This window comes from Chionomys nivalis, chromosome 3 (genome assembly GCF_950005125.1).
Source record: "Chionomys nivalis chromosome 3, mChiNiv1.1, whole genome shotgun sequence".
NCBI lineage: Eukaryota > Metazoa > Chordata > Mammalia > Rodentia > Cricetidae > Chionomys > Chionomys nivalis.
In genome coordinates this window covers 95430301-95442542 of record NC_080088.1, presented here as the reverse complement: position 1 = coordinate 95442542, position 12242 = coordinate 95430301, and the positions used below count along the sequence as shown (strand labels likewise).

Here is a 12242-nt window from a genome sequence, read left to right as displayed (position 1 = left end):
GCAACATTCAAGATGTCATTATTTTTTCTGCTATGTAGTGCTCCTTTGTGTAAATTTACCACATTTTCCTTATCCATTCTTTGGTTGAAGGGCATTAAGGTTGTTTCCAGCTTCTGGCTATGACAAACAATGCTGCCATGAACATAGTTAAGCACATGTCCTTGTGGCACAATTGAACATCCTTTAGATATATACCCAAAAGTGGTATTACTGCGTCGTGAGGATGGTTGTTTCCTAATTTTCTGAGAAATCACCATCCAAAGGGGCTGTATCAGCTTGCATTTTCACCAGCAATGCACCAGTGTTCCCTTTTCCCCACACCTCTCCAGTATAAGTTGTCATCAGTGTTTTTGTCCTTGGCTATTCGTAGAAGTGTAAGATGGAATCTCAGAGTTGTTTTGATTTGCATTTCTCTGATGACTAAGGGTGTTGAACATTTCCATAAGTGTCTTTTAGCCATTTTAGATTCCTCTGTTGAGAGTTCTCCGTTTAGGTTTGTACTCCATTTTTTATTGGATTACTTGTTTTTTTGATGACCAATTTTTTGAGTTCTTTGTATATTTTGGAGATCAGACCTCTGTCTGATGTGGTATTAGTAAAGAGCTTTTCCCATTCTGTAGGCTGTCGTTTTGTCTTATTGACCTTGTCCTTTGATTTAATATAAAATAAAAAAAAATCTCACCAGGCAGTGGTGGTGCATGCCTTTAATCCCAGCACTCAGGAGGCAGAGGCAGATAGATCTCTGTGAGTTTGAAGCCAGCCTGATCTACAAGAGCTAATTCCAAAAGCCAGTGTAGAAACAAGTCCCAGTGTCTTTATCAATGTCTTCTCAGTCAGCCACCTTTGTCAGCTGCATTCAGGGAGTCCAGTTTGATCACATGTTCATTCAGTCCCAGTCCAGCTGGATTTGGTGAGCTCCCATTTGATCAGGCACACTGTCTCATTGGGTGGACCAACCCCTCATGGTCCTGACTTCCTTGCTCATCTACTTTCTCCTTCTGTTATTCAACTGGACCTTGGGAGCTCAGTCCAGTGCTCTGATGTGGGTCTGTGGCTCTATCTCCATCCATTCCTGGATGAAGATTCTATGGTGATATGCAAGATAATCATCAGTGTGATTATGGGGCAAGGGCAGTTCAGGCACCCTCTCCTATGCTGCCTAAGGTCCTGGCTGGGGACATCATTGTAGACACCTGTGTTCCCCTCTCTAGCCAAGTCTCTTACCACCCTAAAATGGCTCCCTTAATGTAGATATTTTTATTCCTGCTCCTATATCCACCCTTCCTCTATCTCGGCTCTCCCACTCCCCAAAGCTCTCTCTAATCCTTCCCTTCTGCCTTCTCTCTCCCCTTCCCCACCCTCACCCCTAGCCCAACCCCTATGCTCCCAACTTTTGCCTGGCATTATTTTCTGCTTCGAATTTCCAGGAGGATTTATATATTTTGCGGGGGGGGGGGGGTTTACCTTGTTATTTGTCTTCTCTAGGCTTGTAAACTATAGGCTCAATGTCTTTTGTTTATGGCTAGAATCCACTCATGAGTGAGTATATACCATATTCATCATTTTGGGTCTGGGTTATCTCATTTAGGATAGAGTTTTCTATTTTCATTCATTTGCATGCAAAATTCAAGATGTCATTGTTTTTTTTTTTTTTAATCACTGAGTAGTACTCTAATGTGTATATATTCCACACTTTCTTTATCCATTCTTCTATTGAGGGACATCTAGGTTGTTTCCAGGTTCTGGCTATTACAAATAATGCTGCTATGAACATAGTTGAACAAATGCTTTTATAGTATGATTGGGGATCTCTTGGGTATATTCCCAAGAGTGGTAGTGCTGGATCCTGAGGTAGGTTGACATCTAGTTTCCTGAGAAACCACCACACTGTTTTCCAAAGTGGTTGTACAAGTTTGAATTCCCACCAGCAATAGATGAGTGTTCCCCTTACTCCATGTCCTCTCCAGCATAGGCTATCATTGGTGTTTTTGATTTTAGTCATTCTGGCAGCTGTAAGATGCTATCTCAAAGTTGTTTTAATTTGCATTTCATTGATCTCTAAGAAAGTTTAACATGACTTTAAGTATCTTCTGGCCATTTGAGCATCTGCTGTTGAGTGTTCTCTTTTCAGTTCAGTGTCCCATTTTTTAAATTGGGTTATTTAGAATTTTAATGTCTAGTTTCTTGAGTTCTTTATATATTTTGAAGATCAGACCTTTTTCTGATGTGGAGTTGGTGATGATCTTCTCCCATCCAGTAGGTTGCCTTTTTGTCTTAATGACAATGTCCTTTGCTTTACAGAAGCTTCTCAGTTTCAGGAGGTCCCATTTATTCATTGTTGCTCTCATTGTTTGTGCTACTGGGGTTATACGTAGGAAGGGGTCTCCTGTGACCATGTGTTGCAATCTACTTCCACTTTTTCTTCTATCAGGTTCAGTGTGGTTGGATTTATATTGAGGTCTTTAATCCATTTGAATTTGAGTTTTGTGCATGGTGATAGATATGGATCTATTTTCATTCTACTACAGGTTGAGATCCAGTTATGCCAGCACCATTTGTTGAAGATTCTTTCTTTCTTCCATTGTATAATTTTAGCTCCCTTGTCGAAAATCAGGTGTTCATAGGTATGTGGGTTAATATCTGGGTCTTCTATTCGATTCCATTGGTTGATGTCTCTGTTTTTATGCCAATACCAAGATGTTTTCATTACTGTAGCTCTGTAATAGAGTTTGAAGTCAGGTATGGTAATGCCTTTGGAAGTTCCTTTATTGTATAGGATTATTTTGGCTATCCTGTTTTGTTTTGTTTTGTTTTTGTATAAAGTTGATTATTGTTCTCTCAAGGTCTGTGTAGAATTTTGTTGGGATTTTAATGGGGATTGCATTGAATTTTTAGATTGCCTTTGGTAGAATTGACATTTTTACTATGTTGATCCTCCCAATCCAAGAGCATGGAAGATCCTCCCATTTTCTGTTGTCTTCTTTAATTTCTTTCTTCAAAGCCTTAAAGTTCTTGTCGAATAAATCTTTCACTTCCTTGGTTAGTGTTACACCAAGATACTTTATGCTATTTGTGGCTATCGTGAAATGTGAAGTTTCTCTGATTTCCCTCTCTGCTTCTTTATCCTTTGTGTTTCTAAGGGCTACTGATTTTTTTTTAGTTCCTCTTGTATCCTGCCACATCACTGAAGGTATCTACCAGCTGTAGGAGTTCTTTGGTAGAGTTTTGGTGGTCACTGATGTACACTATCATATCATCTGCAAATAACAAAAGTTTGACTTCTTCCTTTCCAAATCGAATCACCCTGATCTCCTTTTGTAGTCTTATTGCTATTGCAAAAAGAACCAGCTCTTTGTTTAATTGATTCTTTGGATTGTTTTCTGTGTTTCTATTTTGTTGATTTCAGCTCTGAACTTATTTCCTGTCTTCTACTCCTCCTGGGTGAGTCTGCATGTACTGGCTTTTTGGGACCCTAGTCTATTTGGATGCACAGATTTTAAGCCTTGATGTAAGGGGGAGGGCCTTGGATTTCCCACAGGGCAGGGTACCCTGCCCTCATTTAAGGTTGGAGGGGGAGGGAAGAGGGTTAGTGATGGAATTTGTTGGGAATGAGAGGAGAGGGGGAAGTGGAAATTTTTGAATGGAAAAATAAAAATAAATAAATAACTACAAGTAATTATTAAAATCTTTCCATATTTAATAAATCTAAAAATATAGGATACTAATTTTTCCAGAAATAGTTGCAAGGTTTCTTAAATAAAATGACCTCTAAGATAGTATGAAATATAACAACGTTAAATATTAGACGTTTCTTCCAAAACCAAGTTTATTAATCTATTTCAGAAAGTAATCAAGTTGTGATTTCTCTTATTCTCCTTTTTCTTTATTTTTACTAATATATATATGTATATAAATATATGTTGTATATGTGTGTTTAAATATGTAAATTTACATATATTTGCAATGTGATGATTTGGCAAATATTCAAGTTGTATGATAATTAAAATAAGTTAGCATATCTCTTACCTCATGAAATTAATTCTTCTAGTTGTGACTAGATCCAAAATATGCTCTTTCAATAATTTTGAAATACATAATGGATATTATTAACTCAATATCAGACAGGATATTAAGTCTCAGATACTATCCTGTTCAGCTGCAATCTTACACTTTCCGACCACCAGCTTTGCAGCTCATCTCTAGGTTGTGCTGTTCAACTCTCCAGCTTGTATATCTTTTTGGGTTGTGTGTTTGTAGGAAATCATTCTCTTTGTGTGACTGGCTTGTTTTTATTTGGTTGAATGCCTCATAGGCTTACTCATGTTGTTGAAAATGAAAGAATTTTCTTTACCTTTTAAGGGTGAGTTATTTCTCATCGTGTATATATACTACCTTTTCTTTATATATTCATTCATTTGGGGGACATCTGGATTGTTTCTGTACCTTGGCATCGGTGAATAATGCTGCTGTCCATGCCAAAGACAGTACAAACAGTTTTCTGACTCACTAATTTCATTTTCTTTGGGCATATGCCCAGAAATGGTGCTAGCAAATTCTATAATTATTTGTTACTTTTATGAGCAACCTCCATACTATTTTGCATAATGATTATACTAATTTATATTCTCACCTATAGCCTATAGGATTTGCATTCAAATTATACCAACAGCTACATTTTTTCGGTAAAAGCCATTTTCATAGATTTAGGGAAAATAGCTCATTGTTTGTTTCTTTGTAGTTTTAATTTTTATTTATTTATTTATTGGCTCAGGAGATCACACTCAGAACATTGTAAATACTAGGCTAATGCTCTGTCACCATAAAGCATCACCTGTCCTATGTGGTCAATGGTGATATGAAACACCATTTAAGGTAGCTGTTGGCCATTTGTGTGTCTGCTTAGATCTTTTTCCCATTTAAAAATTGTATTTATGTTTCATTTTTTGGGCTGTTTAAATTTTTGTTTCATTAAGCTATTTGAATTCCTGACCCCAGCCCCTTCTCAGTTTTATGGTTGGCCATTTGTTTTTTTCCTTCCCAATACAGGAGTTAATTCTCTGTGTGACTCATTATCTTTATTTTGGACAGTCTTCTCTCTCTCTCTCTCTCTCTCTCTCTCTCTCTCTCTCTCTCTCTCTCTCTCTCTCTTTCTCTCTCTCTCTCTCTCTCTCTCCTTAACTCTGATACAATCTTACTTATTTTGATTTTGGTTTCTGTGTTTTGGGTGGTGCTGCTTGCTATATCCTAAAACATAATCATTGTCCAGACCAACACAATAGAACTTTTCACTATTATTTTTCTCTGGAGGCCATTTAGCCTCCTCTTCTCTCCTTTCCCCTCCAAAGCCCACTAAATAAACATCCAACTTCACTCTGAAAGAAAAAAGAGCTAGTTCCAGGACAGGCTCCAAAGCTAAAGAGAAACCCTGTCTCGATAAATAAATAAATAAATAAATAAATAAATAAATAAATAAATAAACGAGAAAAAAACTCATGATGAATTAAATGAAATAACCACAACACATTTGGAACAGTCAACACACTGCAGTGTCCTGCATAATCCTCACTTTTGGTTGTACATTAAAACTACAAACATTTTACTTCTTGTGTACTTGGTGTAATGTTTCATTATTTTGTGCTCTTGTAAAATTGTGCCAACAGGTTCTCCAAGAAAAACAAAGATGCAATCAATCCTTTTGTATACATGCCTTTTGGGAATGGTCCTAGAAAGTGCATTGCCATGAGATTTGCTCTCATTACCATGAAGCTTGCTGTTGTCAAAATCTTGCAGAACTTCTCTGTGGAACCTTGTGAGGAAACACAGGTGAGGCAGAAAATATTCTTTTTTTGGAAAGATTTTATTTTAGGCATTTTCATAAACTGGGGCTTCATTTATTCTTAAAAAATGTATATTCATCTCTAATTAAAGCTTTCTCTATTCAGTGATCTATCTGAAGTCATGTGTGAATTGTAGGGTCCTGAAGTATGGAGCAATTAGTCCATATCTAAGTGTAAATATCATATAAGGTCAATGAAGATCTTTTTTATATGATTATGTATGATATTGTTGGATTTAAACAAAAAATTTCTTCCTTCTTACTAGTATATCTCCATTTTACAAAATAATGGCTTGGTTTATAGTGTATTCATAAATGAATGTACCATACATAGAACTAGTTATTAAATAGTGTTTCGGTTAACTACATATGTGGACATGTCTAATCTCCAGAAGCTATAACGATCACCTTATGATGCCTGTGTCACCTCAGATACTAGAAAACCCTCACCCACAGAATGGCTTTTAAAGCTCCACAATGATTTCCACTTATATCCATAGTCAAGAATCACCAGTTTTAAGTATTATTCATGGATATAAATTACTCCTTTTCTAGATCATTCTGACCATTTGTCCTCACATTTTGGGAATGCTAGTATAGACTAACAGACCTCCCTTTACATTTTTACAATAATGTCCCTTCATTATTTCTCATCCTTCAAATTCAAAGAAACCAACTGTGTCCCAACCCCATAAAACTTTCCTAGCTTGTCTCTGTAAATTACTCCTGTCTTCTAGCAATGGTTTCTATATGCTGCCTTTGCCCCTGGTAACACATTAATTACTACATGTACTTTTCTGTGGTATTTTCTCTATGTTCAGTATTCCTCTTACTTTCTGAATCACTTGATTTTATTCTTTCCATTAACTGAAATTCTGACTTTAAGGCTAAAAATTTTCAGTGAATACATAAAGGAGGTTTTGTAGCTGTTTTTTAACTCTTGGGTATATATTTTAAGTTATTTTACCATTTAAAATGAAGAAAATTGCTTTTGTAAATACATGTGTATATTTTAAATAATATTTTTATTTATTCCCTAAGAATTTCATGGCAATTCACCTCATTGTCTATAATTCCAATCTCTCATTTTTAAATACATAAAGTTTAATTTTTCTTAGCCAACTGCTCTTGAGTAAAGAGGGCCTTTCCCTAGAGTCAGGTTGATTTAAGAGAGACACTACCATTTAAATAAAAAGGGCTTGGCTTTTTCCAGCAACATAGGATAACAAAAGCTCATCAACTAAGGATGGAACTGTGTTTCTATCCACACTCACTCCATTCTGGCATTTTATATAGATTGTGGTTGTACATGCCTTGTTTATTCTTTCATATTCTTGTGATTTCAGCTGTGCATGTGTTCTCTGTTGTTTTGTTTGGAAAACATGGTTTCTTGAGGTCAGACATCACTTCTGATGTTAAAACTTTTCTCCCTTTTCTATGTACTTTTTATGTAAGGTGAAATATTTAGAAACATGGTTGGAATACCTCCCCTGAATAACATAAGAATACTTTACCACTAATTTAAATTGAAGTAATGCCAAATGGGTTTAATCTTATGACTTTTGTGTTTAATATACCTTGAGTATCAGTAGGTTTTTCTTCATGGAAAAATAGGAGGATAAGGTGGTCATCTTCTTTTTAGAGACTTGAGGACAGGTGTCTTGATGTTCTGTATGTGGATACTTTGCTTTGATGGAAAGCAAGTTTTGGTAACCCCTGATAAGCTCTAGTTACATACAAGATGGTCTTTGTCAAATTACAGGACAAACTATTTGTACATTCTTCTACTTAGATAAAAATATTGGTCTGTTGGAGATTCTTCACTTTTTAAACTAATGAAAGTATGGTATAAAAATAAGGTATAAAATAGACTACAAATATCCTAAAGCACTCCCTTGAGTTCAGAAGAAATACAGAGGACTAATATCTTAGTGGTTCCAAGGTTTTCTTTCCATCACGAATTTCCATGTTTCAGTGTGGAAGGTAAATACATTGTTTAGGAGCAAGATGTGTACAGAGAAAAATCATGATTATCTTTCCATTTTACTAAATGCAAAATTCACTTTAGATCTCCTGTAAATGCAGTTTTCTTTCTGCTCACTTTATATCACCTTTCAAATGCTGTTTTCTGTATACCCACAAATATGCTTTATAGAGTTCAAATTACTGCTCCATTTAAAATGTGTATTACTGAGGAAGACATACCATGACAATTTTGTCTTGGTATGTAAGGAATGGGTGATAAATATTCACTTTGATGTATGATAGATGAAGGCATATTTTCTTTTTTCAGTTTTTATGAAGATAAATGTATGAGTAATTCAAGAAATGTGTTGATAAAAGTCATAAATATTCATTTATAAAGACAGATTATTTATATGAAATAGTTCATATTGTTCAGGTTTATATAGAACTTGCTATGTAGCTCAGCCAGCCTTAAATTTACATTCTTCCTGACTCTTACATCTTTGTACTAAGATCATGGCCAAATGACAATACATGAAGAAACTATTGTAGTTCTTAATAAATTAGTTCTATTAGTCTTCTGTGCATTTTTCATTGGTTGTTTACCAGTATATTTTTTTCAACTATTATAGATTCCCATGAATTTAAGTGGGCAAGTACTTCTTTATCCAGAAAAACCTATCATCCTGAAGACTATATCAAGAGATGGGGTCAAAAATGAAAACTGATTTGTCTCAAGTCCTGATATGTTATTCAAATATTGTATCCTAAACACCTGTGATTTTAATTCACTTCTGAATAAAGCCTAGATAAATATTTCATTTATCTACCATACTTCATGAATTGAGCATTCAGAATCTTTATTTATCTTTCATTGTCTTGATCGAGTTTCAATTATTTTGTGTGGAAAGAAAATTATTATTTAACAATGTATATGTTCTTTAATATCAAAATACATCCATTTTCCCAGTGATATCTCATTGTGTTTTATTTCAATACTGATAAAGTTTTCTCAGCAATATTGATAATATTTTTTCCATCATAAAATCTTTGATTTTCGATTGATGACTGAGTACTCCAATGATACCCATTTTTTTGTCCTTTGAGCAGCTGTAAGTTTAGGTGTTGACCACTGAACAATTTCTTTGATTAAGTCTAAGGGCTGCATTCATCTCTGGATAAAGAGATACAACTTTAGAAAGCAGTGTGATATGAAGATTAAAATAATAGTAGTAGTTTCATTCTTGAGATTTGTGAGTTCCTCAACCATGGATTCTTGGCCAGAGACCTAGTACCAGGCATGCATTTCTTCTCCTAGAGTGAAGTTAAATACAATCAAAAAGTGGCTAGTTATCCTATAATTGTTATGTGACTATTACACTCATGAATTCATATCTTGACATACTGGTCTTTATTTCACAGCTAGATAAAACTACTGATGAGTCTGTTTTTGCTTGGCTGTGAATCTCTGCATGTTTCCATCATTCATTGAATAATAGTTCTATGATGGCAATGAGGAGTCATCAATCTGATTACACAAGAAGTAATCTAGTCCTCTTTAATTTTGGAATACCACCACAGCCAAAGACTCATTTGGTCCTGTAGTAGGATGAGCTGTTTGGGCAAAGGGGTATACTGCATGACACATCATAGCTCCCAAGGACACTACCACAAATGAATATGTGATGGAGTGGTGGAAAAAATGGAGGAATGAATGTTTTGTTATTTTTTAATTTGTGGGGGAAAGCTTCAAGGGTGGATAGTGGAAATGGGAGGACTAGAAAATGTGCGGGATTGGAGTTCATAATATGAAATTACCTAAGAATCCATAAAAATACATTAATACAAAGTTAAATAAAGTTAAAGGAAGTTGTCAGTAACATTTCAAAAATAAAAAAAAGAAAGGGGGGAAAATCCAAAACATAAATTCTTCAAATTAAAATCAATAAGACAAAGACAAAAATTACCAAAACAAAAATCACACACAAAAGAAACATGAAGTACATTTTCTGGTGTTCAAATACTCCTGGGCACGGGGTCTACCCTGGGATGTGGTTGATATAGCCAGTGACATTCCAAGGGAGGAAATTGATTTTTGCTTTGCCATCAGGTATCAATTGTGTATTTCTTATCGGTTAGGGTTGAACCCATGTTCATGTAGAGGGCACAGAATTTTTTGTGTCCACAGACACGAGCTAGGAGAACCTGGAATGTTAAGCACACAAGTTTGTTCCTTCAAGAAAAGGAATACAAAACCTGTTATCTGCTAGAAGACTGACATGGACAATGTGCTTTCTAGCCAGGTGACCTTTGCACTCTGTGTGACTAGAGACATCTCATTTAGGGCTGAGTGATTCCAAGTCTCTCACCCTCCACACATTGTGCAGTTGTTCACTTGTAAATTTCTTTGTAAATCACCATGAATTGCAAGAAGAAGTATTTCTGATGAGGACTGAGTGTTAGCACTAATATAGGGATTCCCCTATATTATGGGAGAATCAATATGTCTCTTGCAGCCAATTTTCTGCTGTTTCTTTAGAAGAGTGGCAGGTTTTTCCCCTAGGCCCAGGGTTTTGGCCACTTTGGCAATGTCAGTTATTGGTTCCATCTCGTGGAGTAGGGCTTAAACATTACCCTGTAACATCTTTTCTGCTATTTAGCCAGTATATCTTGCAGACAGAACTGGAATCTGTTGTAGATAGCAAGATTTATAACTAGGTAATGTGGATGGTTAATTTTCTCTTCTGGTAACATGCAAATCAAAAATGGATTAATAATCTCCTTATCTATTATTAGTTTTATATATGACTTTTCATGGTGATAAGCTGGATAGGCAGTTCAGTGCTAAGAGCACTTACCACACAAGCACAAGAATCTGAGCTGAAATATCTAGCACCCATGAATGTAAAATGCTAGGTAGAGTCATGTAAACTTTGTAACCCAAACACTGTGAGGTGATGTAGGTGGGTCTTCTTTCTATGTGTTTATTTCGTTGGTTAATTAATAAAGAAATTGCTTGGTTTGATAGCTCAGAACATAGGTGGGTGGAGTAGACAGAACAGAATGCTGGGAAGAAAGGAAGTGAGGCAGACACCATGGGGCCAGCCACCAGGTCAGACATGCTGAATCTTTCCCAGTAAGCCACCACTTTGTGGTGCTACACAAATTATTAGAAATGGGTTCATCAAGATGTGAGAATTAGCCAATAAGGGGCTGAAACTAATGGGCCAGGCAGTGTTTAAATGAATACAATTTGTATGTTGTTATCTCTGGTGTAAAGCTAACTATGAAGGAGCCGGGAGGGATGAAAAGCAGGCCTGCTCGCCACATCACTACAATGAGGTGTGGAGACAGGAGATGACTAGGACTTTGTGGCTGCCAATCAAGCTCAATTTTTAATGAGGACTGTGTCTCAAAGGAATAAGGCAGAGTGTGACAGAACAGGACACTGATGTGCACATCTGTGCACACATATGCACTCATGCCACACTCATATTGATGGATATGCACACACACTCACTCATATACACAAAAAAGAAAAGAAAAAAATAACCATTTATAAAGCCACTAGAAGACATCAAAGCTATTTCTAAACATGAAAACTGGGAGCAGTGGCATGATCCTGTGTTTAATAACACCCAGTAGTTGAAAGGTGACAAAAATATGTCAGAGTTTCCTGAACACTTAATATTATTTTTCTATGGTTGTATTCTAGCTTCATGTATCAAGTCCATCTATGTATTTATCTAACTACATTGGAAAGATGATCTTGAGGGAAGGGACTTTTGTAGCTTCTAGTCCATATATGGCATCACACACACATACAAACACACACACATACAGACAACATTCAGACATCAGGCACTGAACTAAGCATTAATAAGGTTGGTTTGTGTTTTATACTTATCAGGAGCAGCTATGGTGGAGAACACTTGAGTAGGACAGCACTCAAAGGTGACAAAAATTTCAAGGTGTTCAAAATCTCCTGGGCAAAGAATTAGAATGAGAAGAGATTTGTACAAGTCAGTAAATTTTAACCAATGAAATGTCTCCCTCTTATGCCAGTGTCAGGCAACTATGGGGGTTTAAAAGGCATGCAGATAGGGAGAGTTTTGATTTCTACAAAATGACTGCCAACAAAAACAGAAAAGAAAAATACACAATTGCAGCTTGTGTGTCTTAATTTCACTGTGTTTTTAGAAATTTGAGACTGTGTTTTCCAGCTTATCTATTGTTCAGACTGAACAGACACAGAAAATGTGTCAGTGACAAGTTAAATGAGTTCATATGTTGTGTGGCTATTTCCTCCAAATTTCAACTTCCCTTCTTAAAGGAGAAAGGAGACTCATAAGACTTAGGGAGATCACCAAGAAGACTCAAGAGACTTATGAGTCCACCAAAACTCAGAAACTCATAAGTTACAGGTTTCACAAGGCTCCTC

The 12242-nt window shown here is 35.9% G+C and overlaps 1 protein-coding gene across 1 annotated transcript in view; it reads left to right on the top strand.

The window, feature by feature from the left end:
- Positions 1-8529, top strand: part of LOC130871383 (cytochrome P450 3A6-like) — a 75259-nt gene extending 66730 nt beyond the window's left edge. The window contains exons 11-12 of the mRNA XM_057764721.1: positions 5661-5823; positions 8434-8529. Coding sequence (XP_057620704.1) covers positions 5661-5823; positions 8434-8529 — 259 coding nt within the window. The remainder of the gene's footprint in view (positions 1-5660; positions 5824-8433) is intronic.
- The last annotated feature ends 3713 nt before the right edge of the window (positions 8530-12242 follow it).